Source organism: Acipenser ruthenus, chromosome 4 (genome assembly GCF_902713425.1).
Source record: "Acipenser ruthenus chromosome 4, fAciRut3.2 maternal haplotype, whole genome shotgun sequence".
Classification (NCBI taxonomy): Eukaryota; Metazoa; Chordata; class Actinopteri; order Acipenseriformes; family Acipenseridae; genus Acipenser; species Acipenser ruthenus.
This window is the reverse complement of record NC_081192.1, coordinates 75939306-75962702: the sequence shown is the minus strand read 5'-3', so window position 1 is coordinate 75962702 and position 23397 is coordinate 75939306. Positions and strand designations below refer to the sequence as shown.

The 23397-nt window shown below is 37.9% G+C and overlaps 1 protein-coding gene across 1 annotated transcript in view; it reads left to right on the top strand.

Annotated features, from left to right (window-relative positions):
• The window catches only part of mocos (molybdenum cofactor sulfurase), a 155824-nt gene that overhangs the window by 57897 nt on the left and 74530 nt on the right, over positions 1-23397 (top strand). The window contains exon 5 of the mRNA XM_033999581.3: positions 12471-12547. Within this exon, the coding sequence (XP_033855472.3) occupies positions 12471-12547 (77 nt within the window). The remainder of the gene's footprint in view (positions 1-12470; positions 12548-23397) is intronic.

Sequence of the window (23397 nt, the reverse complement as noted above, 5' to 3'; positions counted from 1 at the left end):
ATACTTGCATGCCTTTGGTATGTCATAGAATAAAGCAAAGAAGCTGTGAAAAGAGATGAATTATTGCTTATTCTACAAAGATATTCTAAAATGGCCTGGACACATTTGTTGGTACCCCTTAGAAAAGATAATAAATAACTGGATTATAGTGATATTTCAAACTAATTAGTTTCTTTAATTAGTATCACACATGTCTCCAATCTTGTAATCAGTCATTCAGCCTATTTAAATGGAGAAAAGTAGTCACTGTGCTGTTTGGTATCATTGTGTGCACCACACTGAACATGGACCAGAGAAAGCAAAGGAGAGAGTTGTCTGAGGAGATCAGAAAGAAAATAATAGACAAGCATGGTAAAGGTAAAGGCTACAAGACAATCTCCAAGCAGCTTGATGTTCCTGTGACAACAGTTGCAAATATCATTAAGAAGTTTAAGGTCCATGGAACTGTAGCCAACCTCCCTGGGCGCGGCCGCAAGAGGAAAATCGACCCCAGATTGAACAGAAGGATAGTGCAAATGATAGAAAAAGAACCAAGGATAACTGCCAAAGAGATACAAGCTGAACTCCAAGGTGAAGGTATGTCAGTTTCTGATCGCACCATCCGTCGCTTTTTGAGCGAAAGTGGGCTCCATGGAAGAAGACCCAGGAGGACTCCACTTTTGACAGAAAAACATAAAAAAGCCAGACTGGAATTTGCTAAAATGCATATTGACAAGCCACAATCCTTCTGGGAGAATGTCCTTTGGACAGATGAGTCAAAACTGGAGCTTTTTGGCAAGTCACATCAGCTCTATGTTCACAGACGAAAAAATGAAGCTTTCAAAGACAAGAATACCTACTGTGAAACATGGAGGAGGCTCGGTTATGTTTAGGGGCTGCTTTGCTGCGCCTGGTACAGGGTGCCTTGAATCTGTGCAGGGCACAATGAAATCTCAAGACTATCAAGGCATTCTGGAGCGAAACGTACTGCCCAGTGTCAGAAAGCTCTGTCTCAGTCGCAGGTCATGGGTCCTCCAACAGGATAATGACCTAAAACACACTGCTAAAAGCACCCAAGAATGGATCAGAACAAAACATTGGACTATTCTGAAGTGGCCTTCTATGAGTCCTGATCTGAATCCTATCGAACATCTATGGAAAGAGCTGAAACTTGCAGTCTGGAGAAGGCAGCCATCAAACCTGAGACAGCTGGAGCAGTTTGCTCAGGAAGAGTGGGCCAAACTACCTGTTAACAGGTGCAGAAGTCTCATTGAGAGCTACAGAAAACGTTTGATTGCAGTGATTGCCTCTAAAGGTTGTGCAACAAAATATTAGGTTAGCGGTCCCATCATTTTTGTCCATGCCATTTTCATTTGTTTTATTATTTACAATATTATGTTGAATAAAAAATCAAAAGCAAAGTCTGATTTCTATTAAATATGGAATAAACAATGGTGTCAGTTTCAAGTTATTTCAGAGAAAATTGTGCATTCTTCGTTTTTTGTGGAGGGGTACCAACAAATTTGAGCACGTCTGTATGTGTATAAAGGCGGTCGTTCTGGTGTTAAATAGTAACTGGGGTTAACTTCTATCGACTCCTTTTAGGATTTTAAAAACTTCAATCAAGTCTCCCCGAACACCTTCTTTGTTCTGGCTAAATAGATTCTGATCCCCCAATTTTCATAACTCCTTTTAGCCCAATAGTCTAGTCTCTGTTTACAGGATCAAATGAGGAGACCAGAACTGAACACAGTATTCTAAGAGCGATCTCACCAGTTACCCTTTTTTTTTTTTTTTCTTATTTGTTTATTTAGCAGATGCCTTTATCCAAGGCGACTTACAGAGACTAGGGTGTGTGAACTATGCATCAGCTGCAGAGTCACTTACAATTACGTCTCACCCGAAAGTCGGAGCACAAGGAGGTTAAGTGACTTGCTCAGGGTCACACGATGAGTCAGTGGCTGAGGTGGGATTTTAACCGGGGACCACCTGGTTACAAGCCCTTTTCTTTAACCACTGGACCACACAGCCTCCAAAGCATTCTGTTAGATTTTTTTAATTTCCTCCCCAGCCTGGTTGTCTTTCTCGTAGCAGGTCCCTCCATTTTGGATTTGTGGCTGGTGTACAACCCTCTACATTTATTAACATTACATTTCATTTACAATTCTGTAAACCGTTACAATCTCATTGGATTTCCTGGACCCCTTTGCAAGGCACACAAGTGTAAATGGAAGGACAGTGAACCCAAGGCATTGACTGAATTAGAGGTAGATAATGAAGTATGTTGTCTTAGAAAAAAATACTTTAAATAGCTTGTGAATTATTCATATGGTGAATTTAAATTGGTGTTCTCATCGTCTCTTAAAATAATCTTAATATGCATGGACTTTGTAAGATATTGCAACAGATGGAAAAGGAGCTTAACATCTCATTTAGATTACTGTTGTTGGTGGCTTGAATGTAGTGACTGCTGCAGGAGTAAGAATGTTTAGTGCAGTATAATTTTAATGAAGTGTCAGCTAATCAACCTTAGCGGTACTATGATAAATGATGCAGTAGTGCTTTGACACATTTATTACAAATGACATCCACTGTTTTAATCAGCTCTCTAATTTTTTTTACTGTAATTTAATCTTTTCGGGCAAACATTTACATTTTTTTTTTTATATGAGCGTCTGTCATCATGTATCAAATATAGTTCTCTCGCTCTTTCTATGCCATGTTTAGTCGAGTATTTGCAGCCACAATATAATTTCTTAGAGAAAGGACTGTGAGCAGTAATTGAGAATGAGAGAACGGCCCTTCATTACTGAGACAGGTCATGCTAAAATAAACAGGGCAATTTGAAACATGCTAATAAAGTGAAACTTTGATTTTTTAATATATATACAGTACTGTGCAAACGTTTTAGGCAGGTGTGAAAAAATGCTGTAAAGTAAGAATGCTTTCAAAAATAGACATGTTAATATTTTATATTTATCAATTAACAAAATGCAAAGTGAGTGAACAGAAGAAAAATTTGGTGTGACCACCCTTTGCCTTCAAAACAGCATCAATTCTTCTAGGTACACTTGCACACAGTTTTTGAAGGAACTCGACAGGTAGGTTGGCCCAAACATCTTGGAGAACTAACCACAGTTCTTCTGTGGATTTAGGCAGCCTCAGTTGCTTCTCTCTCTTCATGTAATCCCAGACAGACTCGATGATGTTGAGATCAGGGCTCTGTAGGGGCCATACCATCACTTCCAGGACTCCTTGTTCTTCTTTACACTGAAGATAGTTCTTAATGACTTTCGCTGTATGTTTGGGGTCGTTGTCATGCTGCAGAATAAATTTGGGGCCAATCAGATGCCTCCCTGATGGTATTGCATGATGGATAAGTATCTGCCTGTACTTCTCAGCATTGAGGAGACCATTAATTCTGACCAAATCCCCAACTCCATTTGCAGAAATGCAGCCCCAAACTTGCAAGGAACCTCCACCATGCTTCACTGTTGCCTGCAGACACTCATTCGTGTACCGCTCTCCAGCCCTTCGGCGAACAAACTGCCTTCTGCTACAGCCAAATATTTCAAATTTTGACTCATCAGTCCAGAGCACCTGCTGCCATTTTTCTGCACCCCAGTTCCTGTGTTTTCGTGCATAGTTGAGTCGCTTGGCCTTGTTTCCACGTCGGAGGTATGGCTTTTTGGCCGCAAGTCTTCCATGAAGTCCACTTCTGACCAGACTTCTCCAGACAGTAGATGGGTGTACCAGGGTCCCACTTCTGAGCTGATGGCACTGCTGGACATCTTCCGATTGCGAAGGGAAGTAAGCATGATGTGTCTTTCATCTGCTGCAGTAAGTTTCCTTGGCCGACCACTGCGTCTACGGTCCTCAACGTTGCCCGTTTCTTTGTGCTTCTTCAAAAGAGCTTGGACAGCACATCTGGAAACCCCTGTCTGCCTTGAAATTTCTGCCTGGGAGAGACCTTGCTGATGCAGTATAACTACCTTGTGTCTTGTTGCTATGCTCAGTCTTGCCATGGTGTATGACTTTTGACAGTAAACTGTCTTCAGCAACCTCACCTTGTTAGTTGAGTTTGGCTGTTCCTCACCCAGTTTTATTCCTCCTACACAGCTGTTTCTGTTTCAGTTAATGATTGTGTTTCAACCTACATATTGAATTGATGATCATTAGCACCTGTTTGGTATAATTGTTTAATCATACACCTGACTATATGCCTACAAAACCCCTGAATTTGTGCAAGTGTACCTAGAAGAATTGATGCTGTTTTGAAGGCAAAGGGTGGTCACACCAAATATGGATTTGATTTAGATTTTTCTTCTGTTCACTCACTTTGCATTTAGTTAATTGATAAATATAATTGTAGCAGGGCGGTAGAAAAGCCCTGCTGTTTAATCATATTGTTTGTTTATTTTTAGAACGGGGGCTCCCCCTCCGCCCCTGTGTTATTTTGTATTGTTTATTTATTTTTATTGTATTTAAATGTATGATGGCGAGCGCCGTATGTTTTGGTATTGTTTTGTACGTTTGTTCATGTGACAGGGTGGCTGGGTGGTGACGTCACGGCAGAAGCAGGAACTCAAGAACACTGACACCAGGGAAGTACTGCAGTTCAAAAGGCTTGCACGTTTTAATTAAATAATCCAAAAATAAATACATATTTTAAACACAAAAACACTTGCTCGCAGAGCAAAATAAAAAGGTTAAACAGAAACAAATCTCGAACACAAAATCAATACGGTCAGGCTGGGCAACAGCCTTCACTGATCCGTTATCTTTTTTCTTTCTTTTTGTTTCTCTCCTCTCGTTCTCTCCTCTCGCTCCAAACACCCACACCGAGTTGGAGAGCTGCAGGCTTTTTATAACAGGTGACCATCTCTCGATTAGCAACAAATTAAATCACTTAATTAATTCGGGAGATGGCCACCTTCTCCACAAGTTTTTAAAATAACATGTGGATGGGGCTTCCCATCCACGTTACTAAATAATAACAAATGGCTACGCCGTCAAAATACAAAACAATACCAAAACACACGGCGCTCGCCGTCATACATTTAAATACAATAAAAATAAATAAACAATACAAAATAACACAGGGGCGGAGGGGGAGCCCCCGTTCTAAAAATAAACAAACAATATGATTAAACAGCAGGGCTTTTCTACCGCCCTGCTACAATAATCTATTAACATGTCTATTTTTGAAAGCATGCTTACTTTACAGCATTTTTTCACACCTGCCTAAAACTTTTGCACAGTACTGTGTGTGTGTGTATATATATATATATATATATATATATATATATATATACACACACACAGTGCCTATAGAAAGTCTACACCCCCTTGAACTTTTTTCACATTTTGTTGTGTCAGTGCGTTTCGTACATTTAAATGAAACCATACCATACTCCACACTTAAGGGGAAAAAAGTTTTTATTGAGAAAAAAATTATATATTAAAAATACAAAACTGAAAGATCATAATTGGATAAGTCTCAATACTTGGTGGAAGCACCTTTGGCAGCAATTACAGCTGTGAGTCTGTTGGGATAGGTCTCTACCAAATTTGCACACCTAGATTTGGTAATATTTCACCTTTCTTCTTTACAAAACTGTTCAAGCTCTGTCAAGTTCCTTGGGGAGAATTGATGGACAGCAATCTTCAAGTCATGCCACAAATTATCGATTGGATTTAGGTCGGGGCTCTGACTGGGCCACTCAACGACATTTGCCTTTTTGTTCCTTAGCCACTCCAGTGTAGCTTTGGCTGTGTGCTTTGGGTCGTTGTTATGCTGAAAGGTGAACTTCCGTCCCAGTTTCAGCTTTCTTGCAGAGGGCAGCAGGTTTTCCTCAAGGACTTCTCTGTACTTTGCTCCATTAATTTTCCCTTCTATCCTGACAAGTGCCCCAGTCCCTGCTGATGAGAAACATCCCCATAACATGATGCTGCCACCACCATTCTTTACAGTAGGGATGGTGTTCTCTGGGTGATGCACTGTGTTGGGTTTGCGCCAAACATAACGCTTTGCATTTAGGCCAAAAAGTTACATTTTAGTTTCGTCAGACCACAAAACGTTTTGCCACATGGCTACAGAATCTCCTGGGTGTTTCTTTTGCATACTTCAAATGGGATTCAACGTGGGCTTTCTTGAGTAATGGCTCCCTTCTTGCCATCATACCATACAGGCCAGATTTGTGGAGTGCTTGGGATATTGTTGTCACATGCACACTTTGACCAGTCTTGGCCATAAAAGCCTGTAGCTCTTGTAAACCCACTGACAACTACAACCACTTTTTTAAAGCATGGATCCTTCTCTGAAAGCTTTGTATTCCCTTGTATGCTTTGTCTTTCTGTTCTCTGTTATAAAAATGTAAGTGGTGGTCGATGTAAAAACTGCTGCTGATGTAGACCAATAGAGTCGGAGTATATAAAAAACTGTTGTCTATATAAATTATATTATAATTTATTACAGGGGGATTTATTGTTATTTTCAGCAACATTGTTGTTTTGCATTGTTTTCAATAAGACTTAAATTGACATTATTATTCAAACGATGTGTTACAACATGCAATCATCCTCCACGTACCCTACAGTTATTGTGATCCTCCAAAAACATTGTGCTTATTATGAATCACCGAGCAAAGTAAAAACATGTTTTAATACCTGCAGAAAAATTGCATTTGCTACGATTAAGAATAATTCAGGACATAAAAAGCATGTTTCCCTTAATCAAATGCCCTATTTTGAAGCAAGTGCAAAAGCAAATTGTCTGAGAGGAATAAAACCATATTAAAAAAGGCTATAAAAACAACAAGCAATGTATTCTAGGATTACATTTCAATTATGGCACTGCTATCCTTATTTCCTTTTAAACTTGACCAAATAACGCACACAGCTAATTAAAACATAACCATCAGTTATTTTGTGTATCGGTGGAACAAATGGATAGTAAGGTACTGTTTCTTTTTTTAATTAAATCTCTCTCTCTCTCTCTCTCTCTCTCTCTCTCTCTCTCTCTCTCTCTCTCTCTCTCTCCACTGTATATATAAATATTGTGTTGTATTTGAATGGTATTTCCAGTAGTGAAAAACGTATTAAAACAGAAACAACAAACCTTCATCTTGCAAGACTGAAAGCTACAGTAATGATAAAAAAACACAAAGATGATACAGTCGGCGCCGCCTTATCGGGATACTGATAATCCGGATTTCTGCTTAAATGGGATACAACTCTGGGAGACGGTTCTTCCCAATGCTATTTGTGTCATTTAATTGGTATGTCACTTTGTTTAATTGGGATACAGTATTTTCAAATGAACAGAGATCGCTTTTCAGAGCAAGACAGGTTGCATAGCACAGTGCAGTGAGTACGTGATTACGCTGTGACTTGCGTAAACCAGGTTGAACTCTTGAAGGAGCTGAAGTCTCCTGTGGTTTCTCAGGCTGCTGTTGCAAAGAAAGTTGGCGTGTCAACATCGCAGGTGCGGCACCTTGTGATAAGATGTGAATTTTATTTAGGAATAAATAAAAAAAAATTAACTCATATTTTAAATGAACATATTTAACATTTAATCCTAATGTGATGTGATTTCATTGTTTTTCTTTTCATTTTGAAACAAAAATGTGTGATTAAGGTCATCTCAAATGCCTCTCGTTTAATTGGGACAGCTACTTATTCTTGATATTTTTACTTCTCCCAAGGCGTCCCAATAAAGCGGCACTGACTGTCTTATACTGACTGACAGGGATGGCAGAGTGGTGACGTCAGGCCAGAAGCGGGAAGGAAAACAAACAAATACTGCGATGCAAAGACGCTGCGGTGCCGTTTATTTAAACAAAAATAAAATTAAATATTTTAACAAAAAAACAACACTGCTCACAGAGCAACATAAAGGTTTTAAATAAAACAAATCTCAAACACAAAACATAGGTCAGACTGGGCAGATTGCTTTCACTGATCCTATGTTTATTTTAATCTCCGTTTCTTTCTCCTCTCATACACTCTGTTCCTCCTCTTGAACACCCACCCCGAGTGCAAAGAGCTGCAAGCTTTTATGTAGGTGACCATCTCCCGATTAGCAACACATTAATCATCTAATTCGGGAGATGGCCACCTTCTACATGTGGTTTTTAAATTGTGAATGGGGCTTCCCATCCACGCTGCCAAACAAAACCTACAGCTGCTCGACATCATATATACAAATAATAAATCATTAATAATAATAATAAAACAACAAAACAAATACAAAATAATAAATTGCACAGGGGCGGTGGGGTACCCAGTTCTAAAATAAAAACAAAACAATAAAGTTTCGGACGGCACCTCGCTTGTCCTCCACATACAAACAAACACATTTTATGGCCGGGCTTTGCCCTGCCCCCTTTTCATGTACAGGGCTCCTGTCCCTGTTATACTGACCATTAGGGATGTACCCGAGTCTGAGCATAAATGAGTATTCATAATAAGTATGGTCATTTTTTTCCAAGTATAAGTAATACACGATTCATTTTGCTATTGCTCGTTAAAATATTCTTTTTTTTTTTTTTAAGGTTTTTTTTTTTGTTGTTGATTTTGGGTAACCTGGAACCTGGCCTTTTTCAAGGCTAGTCCTTCAGTTTGTGTGTGTGTGCTCGACCGTGCAAATAAAATATATCTACTAGTGTATTATTTATTTAAAGGTGTTCTTGTGTTGGATTTCTGACTTTTTGTGTTTTGGGTGATCTTATCTTTGTCTAACAAGGACAGCCATATGTGTCTTTGTATGTGTGTGTGTTGTTTTTTTTGTTTTTTTTCTTGTGCAGCAGTGTTTTATTTAATCCAAAGTAATTTACTGGTAATCCTTTTCAAGGAGGTGTTTTTTGTGCCGTTGTTTTTAATTGTCCTGCACTGCCAAAATATGTGTTGACAAAATGTGTTTGTTTTTTTTTGTTTGTTTTTTAGTAGACTTTTGGTTTCCAAGTATGAGTAATGGATTCTCTGCACAACCAAACTTACAATATAAACTCTGCATGAAATTCGGGGTAGATTGACAAAATGTTTTACTCCGAATCGCTATTAGCACTATTTATTAATAATTGGAATCTATCTGAAACAAAGATTTTTAATATAAAGATCTATGAGAATCATCTAGCCCATGTCTCATTTAATTGCAGTTAGGAATTAGGCATTCATTAACACAGTAGTAAAGAAAATAACATAATTTGATAGTAATAGCATAGGAGTGGGAGCAGTAGAAAATGCAATTTGTTTTATTTAAAATAACTATGCATTGCTGAAGGATGGGGGTGCAAGGGGATACTAACCTAAATGTAAGCCTAATCGTATCATATCAATAAAAAAAAATGGCTTGTGTATATTTGTATTTTATTAAACAAACTATTGACAATGACATGTGGAACTGATCGGAGATCAGCAGTCGGTGGAACAATCTACCTCCAGTAAGAAATGAATGGCTGGTCTGGTAGTATTTTCAATGTGATGATGACGGTGAGAACACCTTTCAAATGGGAATTAAAAGCTTTTTTTTCATCATTGCTTAACAAGGTAGGGATATATTTATATAATGTATGTTGAAATAATATAGAAATATACAAATTTGTGGATGGTTGATAGTTTTTTGCGGAATCCGCAAAAGTACATTTCAATGTATTTGCTGACTCCAACATTCATGCACAAAAACATTTGGATGAACAATACTCTATTAGCAGCTACGTCTGCTTTTTAAATTTTTTTTTTTTTTATCCTCCCACTGTGGGATGGAATAATAGTGTGACAGTCATAGCGTGCTTCCTCTATATTTCTTGTAAATGTATCCACTGTTGACCAATCAATACAGTAATGGCCGGATTAACGCTGGGGCATTAGCGGCTGTAGCCCAGTGCCTCAGATTTGGATGGGTCCCAATATATATATATAATTTAGAATACAATATGTAAAATAAATAAGCAGTGTGTGACTGTATGGATCGGAACAGAGCTGTTTGACTATATTCCATTGGAGGAGCAACGACAGCCTGATCACATGACTTGAAATACAATCAAATCACATGCCACTTGTATCGTGACGCAGATCAGAACCGATATAAAAAATGTCTGACAGAGCAGCCCCTAGTAAGTATGAGATTGGCGCTAAAAAGCAGAAAGCACAACAACTAAAATGTCATCACAAGGAAGATATGTTAAACAAAACACCAAAGCTGACCAAAGCTTTCTTATACCGGGTTTCCATTAAGTTTTTAGGTTGTCTTAAAACACAGCCTGCAAAATGTTTAGTACAGTAAATGTTTTAAATATCGGTAGTATATCTACAATAGGCTACCTACACGCCCGCATTTCCCACTTACAAAGATGTTATTATAATAATAATAATAATAATAATAATAATAATAATAATAATAATAATAATACATAACAACATTAGTTGGACATGATCGAGGGCTGCCTAGAGGAAGAGATCCCAGGACTTGATAATGGTAACCAACCGATACTAGAGGAGAGAAATGAGACGATAACGGTGATGGTCAAATATGGCCGGGGGTCCCCCTTGACTCGCAGAGAACCTTCCTCACGGAGGACGAAGCCAGTTGCGGCTGGGCTTCTAAGGTTGGGAAGTGAGCTTCACTTACCCCCAAGAGGGAGACTGTTGCAGAGGTGGAGTAGCCGAATACAAGAGGAAAGCGTAGTGGGGGAGAAGGGAAGGATGGTGGAAAACAAAAAATGCAAGACAGAGCAAACTCAAGGCTTGGAGTTTAAATAGGCGATTAGCAGATGTTATTGGTAGGAAGGAAGTAAGGGGAGGAGCCCTCATTCATGCCCCCCCCGAATAACACACAAGTTTACAAATAAATACGGGAATTCAAATTCCACAGGGACGGTGAAAATTCATGAAACTACAGTTAGTGTACCATGGATTGTATCTTATTGCTAAGGGACAGTAAAGTCTAGGCTAAAGCAATCAGATTTCCGATGACCAATCACAAAGATAACAAAAAGTAAGTGTAAGGGCTCTGTTATTTATTCATGCATTTATTGCAAAGGTTTTCTTTTTATTATTATTTGTAGTAAACCTTGCTTATAAAACAGCTTCACTATATAAAGCAGTTTTTATGAGTCAAATGGCAATAATCTGAAACACTGAATAAATGGTGTCACGTAAAAAAAAATAAAAAAAAACACTAAGCCCCACGGACTGTATGCTTATTTTTTTCCTATTTGGTCAAAAAAGTTTGCCAATAGGATTGCTTGGTATGGCCTTTAGTTATAGTAGAAAGTTGTGCGAGGTTATGTCGCAAATGGGATTTTCACTGCTTAAGTCTCGTAAGCATAATGTATGAGTTTTTGGCCATTTGTATACGGCTTTTTAGTGTGAAAAGGCAATTTACCCTGCCTTTTGAAGTCATACAGTGTTTTAAAGCGCACTTCCTATAACGTGTGGTATGTGCGTGGTACGTGCTGCTACGTCACAAAATTAATGACTGTAGAGAGAGAGTGACGACTTTCTAAACTGTGTGGAAACCCAGCTAATGTGAGTTAGTGGAATGTCCTAACTTTCTAATTAACAGGATTCGTAAGAGATAAGGACAATACATTTCCACATAACTTGCTTTTACAAAGAGTCTTTGTTTTATTTGACACTGCCAGTAACTAACACTGTAGGCGAACACTCATTTTCAAAACTGGCGCCAATTCAAACATCGAATCAGGTCAAATATGGATCAGCAAAGACTGAATAATTTGACATTAATATTAATCGAGTGTGGTGGTAGTAAAACAGTAAAGGGAAGGAAGTTTTATGCAAATTGGAAAAAGCCGTTCACATGTTTAAATAGGTGTGAATTATTTTACTTGAATAAGAAAACACATAGCCATCAGTTTATAATGTATTTTATGCAAATGTATAGTAAATGGTAAACAATGCACAGTGATGCACATTCACAAAATCCCCCTTTCAAGTATTAAATGGAAATAATTTGTACTTAAATGGTGTATGTACCGCACAGACAATCTACCATATTAATTCTGAAAACGATGTTCATTCATAGTCTCTTCACAAACCTACATCTAATTTTAGCATACTTGGAAATTAAACAAAAATCATTACCAACATACCTTTAACAAATGCTGTGTTCATTTTAGCACATCATAGTCCCCTACAGTCTCTTAATGAAAAGTGTTTCACTTTCCTTTTTTGCAGCCATTTTAGTTCTGGAATGTACTGAAAGCATTCACATCCCTGACACCGTGTCCGTGCCTGCTTAGGTCAGTGCACAATGCACATGCTCAGTTAACTGTATGCAAAGTGTCACCACTATACAGTAAAACAGGAATATACACTCACAATATTACACTTTAATGATTTAATGATGCAGCATGGATAATGGTTTTGGAATTTGGAATTGAATACACTTAGGTGGGATACACTTAAACGATATACGCTTAAGTGGGGTAGACTGTAATGTATTTTCTTTGCCTCCAATTTCTTTTTAGGTTTGAAGATGGTACCATACCCTTCCTAGATATTATAGCCCTTAATCATGGATTCCATGCTTTGGAACGCCTCACAAGTAAGTAAACCACAGTGATTCGAAGAAATAAAAATAAAGGACAGTACCTAAAACACTGTGACGAAGGACCACAGTGCAATTCGGTTTTCTTTCTGTAGGACTAGTCAGGGGAAATCAGGGGGTCAATAATGTGTTTGTTTTTTATGTTAGAACAGAACAGATAACTCAGAATTTTTTCTTAACCACCCAGCTGCCCATTTTATTTTGTCAATATCCATGTAATTTATTTATTTATTTATTTTTTGCTGATTTTTCATTCTTAGCCCTCAAATAGCAATTTGGACAGTTTTCAAAACAATTTTTAAAAATACACACTTTTTTATTGTTATGAGAAACGGAAATATATTAATTCAGAACTTTAATAACAAAATAACAATTTGTTTGCAATTGTAGCATTATATTATTATGTGTTTATTTAGCAGACGCCTTTATCCAAAGCGACTTACAGAGACTAGGGTGTGTGAACTATGCATCAGCTGCAGAGTCACTTACAATTACATCTCACCCTAAAGACGGAGCACAAGGAGGTTAAGTGACTTGCTCAGGGTCACACGATGAGTCAGTGGCTGAGGTGGGATTTGAACCGGGGACCTCCTGGTTACAAGCCCTTTTCTTTAACCACTGGACCACACAGCCTCCAAAGCATTCTGTTAGATATTTTTCATTTCCTCCCCAGCCTGGTTGTCTTTCTTGTAGCAGGTTTGTTCTAGTTTGGTCCTTCCATTTTGGATTTGTGGCTGGTGTACAACTCTCTACATTTATTAACATTACATTTCATTTACAATTCTGTAAACCGTTACAATCTCATTGGGTTACCACCTCCTGCTTACAAGCCCTTTTCTTTAACCACTGGACCACACAGCCTCCTATAACAATAGAAATAACAAAATAACATACTTATTTTTTTTCCAATGGCAGCAGCATATCACTTTTTAAAAATTATTTTTTGTGCTATAGATTTCAAAGCAGATGCCCTTCAAACTCTCATCAATGCTGACGTCTTTATCTAGTACATCTATATCCGAAAACTTGCGTCGCAAATTTTCAATCACGTCATACAGGGTGCTTGATGTGGTAAACTTGGTTTCTATCTTGCACTGTTTTGGGTACTGGTTTGTATAGCTGTTATATGCATTATTATCTGTGAAGTGTACTTCATCAGCAGAATAAATCAGTTCCTTACAACCCCTTGTAACATCAACAAAGAAATAAATACCCTCATCTCATTCTCTGCAGCTAGCTGGTGTCCATTTTTTACACCCAGCTGTCCTATCTATGGATGGGCTGGTCTGTCAAGCACATTTCTTAGGGACTGCATATAGTCTGCTCATTTATTTACTGGAGCACGTCGAAAAGACGTTAAACTTTGCAGATGCACATATAACCCCCTGCACTCTATTCTCATGGGAGTGACAAATTTGGACTTACTTGCGTTCCACGTGGAAATCGCGGGATAAGCAGCTGGGTGGTTAGAATAAATCAAACGGTGGTGCCTTGTGGCTCACCTGATAAAAGCACTATTATATGGAGAGAGGGAGAAATTTAATCCAGAGCTTGCTAGTTCAATTGTTTGTTTTGACTTTGCAGAAACACTGTACCAGTTGATTGCATGTATGTAAAAGGTTACGATGATCAGGGTGGGGCTAGACTAGACAACTGTGTTAGTGCTGTTGGATGTTACTGAGGAGTCGTTTCTGAATGATTTCAGTCATGGCAGCATTAACATCTGACTCCTGTTTAGAGCAATTTAATATTTTTAAATTACTGATTTAATTAGAACTTCCTTAATTAAATAAGATTGGTTTCTTGCAGCCATATAATAGGGAAGACACAAGGTAGAGACACGATTCTGTTTAGCATGTGACTGGCCTTAGACAGCAAGTTTAGCATGTGACTGTGGCAAATAGACAGTGCGTGAGATGTAGAAGAGTATTAAATGTGAAAAATACAAACTGAAAATGAATTAATCAAGAACAACTCAAAACAGCTGGAAATGTATAACTTGGTCATTAAGCTTTATTTTATAATGGTCAAGACATTAAAGATGGCTACAGTTTTATACAGAGGCGAAAAATAAATATGGACACTGGACTGTCAAAATATTTAATATGGTGGGTTTTTTTAAAGTTTTTCTCCCTTGGGTAATTTCTTTTTTTTTATGTGAGTAGTTGTATGTTCACATGTACAGGATGGCAGAATTCATGACAGAAAAACCAGCTGCAGCATTATTTTCCTGAAGTTACAACAACAAATAGCATTTGAAAAATATGCTGTTAAAAATGTAGTCTTTCCCCCAGCAGTACAGGACAAGCTTGTGGATTTATCATGCGATAATACCCTAGCTCACTTTTCCAAAACAATTAATTTGTGATTTTTGGTCATCTCTACGCATGGGATACTCAGAACTAGTATGCAAAGCCATGAAAGTGCCTGTGACTTTTGCATCGACATACCTTTGTGAGTCAGCATTTTCGAATCTGGTTGCAATCAAAAGCAAATACCGTAACCGTCTCAATGTTGAAGATGATCTGTGAAACGTGTATTACCAGCCTCATCTGAAAAGCAGGTGCACCCATCACACTGAAAAGGGAGGATATAGTGTGCATTTTAATGTGTTTTGCTTTTTTGAAACTAAAAATGTGTAGTTTACTAAATTAGTCTTTGACTGCCAATGCGCCGTTTAAAGTGTGTGATTTAAATGTCTTGAAATGATGCATTTGTTTAAAAATATAGCTGTGTATATTTAAATTTTACTTACATGCGAAATTTGGGGTCGCAAGTTGTTCACCCTCAGAAAAAGGGGTTTCCAGACTGAAAAAGTTTGAGAACCCCTGTCTTAAGCTAATATTAATCCTTAATGGACTGTATTGAAAGCTTTAAAAATGACACTGGTGTTTCCTTGATACATTTATACTCCGGTTGTTTTTTCAAGTGGACGACCTAAAAAAAAGGTAATTCAGCAAGTGAACTAATCAAGCAAGCATTTTTTACCAGGTTAAATATATTCAATGCATTAGTTGTATATCTTCATTCTTAACACAGTCTCCTCAGCTGTAACTGCTTTTCCTTGGTGCTGTATTCTAGTGACACTAATTAACAGCAACAGAAAATCTAGTTGTTTTATCTTGTTGTGTGAATGGGTAATCATGTAGTCTGATTTCCCTTTTTATTTACTTTCTTATAATAATTTAAAACAATTCTGATGTAAAAAAAGAAGTCAACAAATGTTCAGGTGATTTGTTTATTAGTGTTTCTATAGTGGTATAACTCATAACACTGATTTACAGTTGTGAGAGGGAGCAGTAAGTGACAGAATAACCACACAAGTCTCTTGAGTTCAGTGTAACAAACACTGTATTATTATTAACTAAACATGTCCTTGTGACACTCCACACACACACACATACACACACACACACACACACGCTATTTACAAATATATACAGTAACAACAATCTCAACAATCAACAAAATATGTAAGCAATAAGGCACAACAGGGTGTGTGTTGTACTCTCATATCACTACTTGGTTGGTGCTTCACCTTATGACTTAAAACACACCTGGGAAGTGGTGATATTAGAGAACATCACACCCTGAAGTGCCTCGTTGCGCTTGTAAATAGTGTTTTGTGGTGGTTGGCAGGGATGGGGTTAATTCCTGTCCCTGCCAAAAACATGTGAGAATGTGGCTGCTCCTAATTAAACAATTGGTGCTAATTGGGAGCAGCCACATCCTATCAATGGAGAGCACAGGGCTCTATTTGGTATATATGTATAGTGATCAGTGAAGGTGAATGCCTAGCCTGATGTTAGTGTTTTTGTTTAACTGTTTATTTTGGTTCTTGTGCCCTTTTGTTTCTGTTTGGTTTGGGTTATTTTTGTGTAAACTTTTTATTTTGTTTATTTGTAAATTAAACTCGTGCATCAGCGCTTAAACTGCAGCTTCTCTGTGTCCTAGTCTCTTTCCCTGCCAGTAACACCTGGGCCCACAGCGCTATCCTGTCACACGCTTATAAAATGGGTTAACTAACTAAATAGAACAAAAAAATGTTAAATTTATTTTATAATTTTTTTCTTTTTTAAATTTAGTCGTCGACCATGTTTTTTTACTCTGGTTTTCTCCCTAATTTGGAATGCCCAATTATTATTATCCCGCTTCACCGCTACAACCCCCCGGCAACTCGGGGAACGGAGGCTGAAACACGCGTCCTCCGAAACGTGTTCCTGCCAAGCCGTAATTTTTCGCACTGTGGATCCACAGCAAAGGCACCAGACCTATAGTGCCGGAGGACAACACAGATCTGAATGGCTCCACTGCAGAGCCACAGGTGCTCTATCAGCCACAGCAGTCGCTGGTGCGCAGTTAACCGTGGATTGCCCTGCCGACCTAAGCCAGGTTAGACTGTGACATGCAAGAGCATTAGACTGTGACATGCAAGTTTTCTTATTTTTGGCATCATAGTGGACAAATAATTTATTTCCATAGGCTCCCTTGTATGTCTAGAATGTAAATAAAAACTTAGGGAGATAAATACATTGTTTCTACTCTGGAATACTGTGTCACTTATCAAATGGACTTTGCGGTCTAGTATGGCTGGCCGCTGGTCTATTTAAAAAGCGGTTTAGACTGGCTTGTAGGTTCACTTAGCTTGGCACTGAATACCCCATCTCTCTAAACTACAGACACTGGCATAAAATTCCTGTAGCAGATTATTTAGGTCAGACAGAGGAAATACTTCAAAATCAGTGTGTAACAATTTTTGTTTTAACCAGTTAAATAGGATACCCAGTTCCCAGGCAGTGTTCCTTTAGAGTATTCTTTTCTTCTTTTCCTTTTTCGATGTCAGCAGGTTCAAGATATCCACTTACTTTTAGGTTTTTTATTTCAACACTTGAATTGATGTCTGATTCATACTTGTCGAAAATCTCTTCTAGTTTGATTACTCAAAAGGCCAAATTGTACATAAATCAGGTCAGTGATGTTTATTGCGATAAATTTGTATATGGCTACTTTTTTTTCTTCAAAATTCTATGGCGTGTGGATATCTACCAGTTATTTGCCGCTTTTTGAAAAAAAGTGCTGACTCATCGTGATAGTGTAATATCAAAACCCCCATGTGACCTATTTTGATCAATCAGGATAGAGTATTTAATACCCATTTTATAAAGAGAGTTCAGATGGATTTTGGCTACAAGCACAGAGCACATTTATTTTAGTAGTCAGATTCTCCAGACCATACGTAGCCTAGTTCCATAGTTCCCTCCTATAACATACATGTTGTGAGAGAAAAACAATTTCAAATATATTTGAATATAAAAATTAGACTTCAATAAAGTTAAAATCCTTTAACCAGAATGCTTATTGCAAAGTCTGCTGTGATTCCAAAAGACAAATGGTTTACAAGTTATCTGAAAGCCAGAAATGCTACTGTACAGCAAAGCATTCCAAAGAAAGAAAAAATAAACTTTACCATTGAAAGAATTAAAAAAGATGGTTATCTGTTTACAGGCATTCCTGGTGACCTCACCAGAGCCATTAATTAAAGGCTTAAAGGGCTAAATCATTCCATTGTTCATGTACTGAAACAAACCGACACTGAAGGGTGATTACTATTCAACCATAGATACAGAGATTTAAATTCACCAAACTCAAAAATGTTGTGTCAACTCAAACCCTGCAATTAAATGGACCTCTCATAATGGCATGTAAACAGCACTGCTGTTATTCATTAGAAGTTCATTTTTATTTGTGGGATTGCCTCTAGTCCAGTTACATCCTACTTTTATTAAATAATAAAGCTTGTTTCTACAGAAAAATATGCTCTCTAAAACATTTTTAAAAACTCTGTAAGCTGGAATCGACCCTCCTAAGAATCAACACTTTTTATCCTGTTAAGATTGCTGAAATGAAGTTTTAAAATAAACTTCACTGCACGGCAAGCACCAAGCTAAGTATGTTGTAATCCAGCTGTGCAAACCTTAAGAGATATAAACAGAGATAATAATAAGAGGTCAGAGTATGTGTAAAAGGCAGTGAGTTATGGAATTGTAGACGTGGCATAGCTTAGTCATTTTATAAATATTAGGAAATAAAACTAGACTTAACTGTGTTTTTATAATGCATAGCACAGGAGTGAGTACCGTAATTCTATATAAGGCCTAGAAAACAGTCTATTAAAGTATGCCTATATAAACTAAAGTGTCTGGACAAAACCAGTGAATTCTCAGAACTGACTTGCATCTCCAGGTTTTTCCACAGTCTCTGGTAATATTGATATATTATTTTGAAACTGTTAAAACTAGATGATTAATATATTTTGTCTAAAAATACATGTTGCAATAATTGTTTGTTGTTGTGATATTAAAACCAATGGATAATATCGATTATTCTAAATCCACTGTTGTTATTGTCTCTGTTCACTATTAATTCATACAAGGCTTAGGAGATTTGATATAACTATAAATAAATAAAACCACAACCTTACAGAAGATTACCAAATAAGTTATATTTTAAAAATGCTGAGTTACATTCATCAAAACAGCTAAGTCGTAGCTAGGAAAAAATAAATAAATAAATAACATCGCTACAGGAGTCCCTCTTCTTCAAATTAATTTCTATCTGGACAACGATCATCTCGTTATTGTTTTCGTCTAAACTACAGGTGTGGCTAAAAGTTTTGCATCATCCTAGAATTTTAGGATTGAGACATCTCCTTTTTTTCTTTTTATTTTTTTATTAAAGTATATGATCATAATTTTGAACTTTTATTTAACATGATATCACAAAAGTCGACCGGAAGTTATATTAGTAGTACTTTGCAGTGCATTCCATTGTGTTTTAAGACTTCTGTAATCCTCTCAGGCATGGACTCAATGAGGCACTGAAGGGTTGTTATCCTTTTGATTCTTCCATGCGGCCTTTACACTTGATTCCAGTCATTTCGGTTGATTGGTTGACTTTTCCCCAATTTCCTTTCCTATCAGACCCCAAACATTCTCAATAGGATTAAGATCTGGTGAATTTCCAGGTTGAAATTGAAGTGGCGTGATGCTGTCGTCTTCTAACCATTTCTTCGCTTGTTTGGCTTGATGGCAAAGGGCTCTGTAATCTTGGAAGTAGAAATCACTGTTGGGAAAATGGTTCTGAGCTGTTCATAGCAGTCCCCTTGGTTAAAATGTGTAAGGATCCTGTGCATAGCAGTCCCCTTGGGTAAACCCTGTAGGGATCCTGTGCCTTTTGCAGAAAAGCATCCCCAAATATGCACAGTTTCTGGATGATTCGTCGTTGGGATTGCTTAGAAGGGGTTTCTTAGCAGGTCTCCCTGACACTAGGCCATTCTCTAAGAGACGCCTTCTCCCAGTGCACGCAGATGCAGATGCGCAGATGAATATTAGGAATGAAGCCCTTTTCCACCCCTTATTCAGCCTTTAAACAATAAGGACTGGAAAAAGCAGCTGCTGCATACCACAAAATCTACACCTTTGAGATTTAGTTTTGTGTTATCAAGCTGAAAACAAAACATATGGGCATAGCTGGTGTAATGAGCATTTAAGTGAACAGTTATTTAATTGAGCTTGGTTTCCTGTATAATTTATTTGAATATATTGAAGCAGGGTACTGTAGATTCTCTGAGATGGAATATTTCAAGGGAAATTAAGAATTGTTTGTGCAAATTAGGCTAGGCAATTTAGCAATGCAAGAAATCAGGCCTGTAATGGAATTTAGCCAGGGCAATACGGTTGAGAATGCTCTTCAAGAGAGCTACCATGGGGTATTAATTACCGTCAGAGTAGCCAGATACTTATTTCATTGCCTTCTCTGATAGACTCATCTCTCCTAACACCATGCTGGGGCATTGGTTTCCCAGTTTTTTTTCCCCTTCGGTTTAATGGAGAGGTCCTTGCAGCTAGAAAGACTAAAGTTGTAGTCAGACCAATATCCTATACACTTGGGTGTATTCCACACGGACATCCAGCGAGTGGTGCTGAAACTGCTCAAGCAATGTTCTGAACGGCTGCTGTCCAAGGTGCTGAACAAGCCAATTGACGCATAAGAGATCCTGTCTCGATTTCTTGAGAGTGGCTTATTTCTCTCCTGCTTTTTATAATGAGTTTTACAGTGTAGTGAAAATGTTTGTTGAGGAGAAAGAACTACTGTGATTAAATAAACACAGCAAATATGGCTTGCTTTCTCATTTTCATTCTTTGCTACAAGTTGTGCTATACAACTTTATAGACTGCTGACAAGTATTTGACATATTCTCTACCCAATTTTGAAATGCCGGACTTGAATGCCATCCCACCACTGCAACACACTTTCCTACCAGGAGGAACGAAGATCAACAATGGCCTCTGCTTGTGCTGTCAAACTAAATACATCTTTTCACCCATCGAACTCTGAACTCGTGGGGCACCTGACCAATAAGCCGAGAGTTATGAGGTGAACAAACCCCAGACAATTTTCCTCCCCAATCCATGGTAGCACAAAGTAGCTCTTCCTGTGGGATCCCAGATAAGACTAGAAACAACACAGCCAGGATTCGAACAAGGGAGCTTCAGATCATATGACTCGGCTTGCACTTCCTTAACTATGTAGAGAAAATCTGCGATCAGCACCACTACTGTATCCATAACCTAAATGTGTATGCCAGCCACTATCAAAATCATACATACATCCCCGCTGAACACAGACCGATGCAGTAATACACAATGCATAGAGATAATAAATCACATATTACAGGACAACAAAGAGAATTCAGTTCATCATTCATCTCTAGATACCGTTTGAACAATCCATAATTCAACGTACATTTGTCAGCTGGATATATGAAATGTGCTTATTTTATGCTTTTACTTCAAAGACTAACTGGTGAACCAAAAGCACTGATCTATAATAAAATAATCAGTTTCGATACTTAAGTCTTGCAGCCATAACACCAGATATCAGAAACAAAGGATCTGATCTGTTGTCGTGTTGAAGATTTCCAAGTAAAATGCCTGCTCTGCATGCTGTGTAGTTGGTGGCCTCATAATGGACAGTCACTCCTGGTTACAACCAGTGTCCTATAATACTGCAAGATTTAGGCACTGTGTTGCTAGAAAATGTCAATTGACTCAATGAAACACGTTTGTAGACATCAGGTTACCCCCCTGTCCTGTCTTCAGTGTGAAAAAAGGTATCTCTAGAAATTAGATATTGTCACCAAGATCTTGCTGGATCAATCACATTTAAGGTGCATTTGCACTTTCATTGCTTCTTGGTTAGGAATCTGGAAGATTGTCCTGCGTTTCAGTGTTTTTTTCAGTTGATAAAGCAGCAGGGTATTACAATACAGACACTTTGGCTGTGAGGCAGCTGTTAGTCACTGATGTAGCTTGTCAGTACAGGCAAAAATAACTCGGCAACAAGTAATTTATTGATATGTGTGGTTTTAAACTGAAAAGCGAATGTGCTGCTAATCAACACAGCCTAAATTCCTGTTGGTGGATTTTATAAACAATAACATCAAAGCCAGGCTCCAAGCAGAAATACATATATGGTTGTCTCCGTTTAATTATTATGCCTTCTTTTGTGGCTTTACATGGAGTCTTTGTTGTTAAATACATTTTTTTCATTTTTTTTATTTTGTTGTGTCACGATCAGCACACAGGGTTCTTTCAGATGGAAAAGGTCTACACTCATTTCAGTAGCTACTGGCCATGTGCCCAGCAAGCTCCTTGATGTGAAGAAACAGTTAACTTGTTCTTGGGACCTGGTGCTACTGTCCTTCAGTTCACCTGAGCTGTTATGGGGAGTTGCTATGGAGAACGAATACAGGAGGTAAAAACTAAATGTGTAATATAATTGGCCACACTACATTACAAAATAAATAAGAGTACAGTATGTGAAACAAAGCACAGCCCTAAAGGTTTACTCTAGTGATCTCTTTCCTTCATGTCTTCTTCTCCACTCAAAAGATCAAAGACATGTTTGACATTGAACTGACTATGTTTCTTTTAGTATGGCTAAATACAGAATACAAGTGTAAATGCACCTCTATAAATAAATACATCTAACTTATAGTCTACTCATTAGCCTCCGGTGTTGCAGGCACCACCCCCGGAGTGGAAACATCTGTTAGTTGTCCCAAAAGTATTATTACTGCAGTGTGTAGATGCTTATCCTGACACGTGCTGGTAGAACGATTTATGCACCACTGGAATGCATGGCTTATGGATAGCTCTGACACTACTGCAATCTCAGTGTGGTGCATTCCTTAGCTACAAGCTCCTTGAGACCTCTCGGGTGCCTTCTGTTTACTCTTTATGAGTCTGATCTAAACCTTCGCTGATCTGTGACCTTGACCATTTTTTTATTTATTAATAATGAGACTCCTTTAAAAAGACAAATAACATGAGTTGTATTGTATAATTATTTTACTATTTGTGTCTTCATTTGATGTTTTGAATCATCATTATTTAAATAAACAAGGAAAACAGGAGGCGAGAAGAGATGACAATGGATAAAATCTGAGACATAGTCAAGGTTTTTTATACTAGAAAATGGTTGCACTTGATGTGTCCTCAAGTTATATCTATTAAATTACTGGTGCTTTGGTTTTTCCATTTTTAAGGGCCACGCTGCAACCACTCTGAGTCGAACTTTAACCGAATCAGTCACCCGGAGACAGGGTGCTGTGATGTGCTATCAATGGGAACATTTGTGATGTTTCTTTATTGACACTGTGCAGCTTTTTATTATCGCAGGATTTGGAATCACAGTGTAAGTGAGAGATTCTGCTCGTAGAAGTAGTGTTCTGCACATTTGTATTAGTAGTTTATTTTATTTTATGAGTATCCCCCAGGACATAG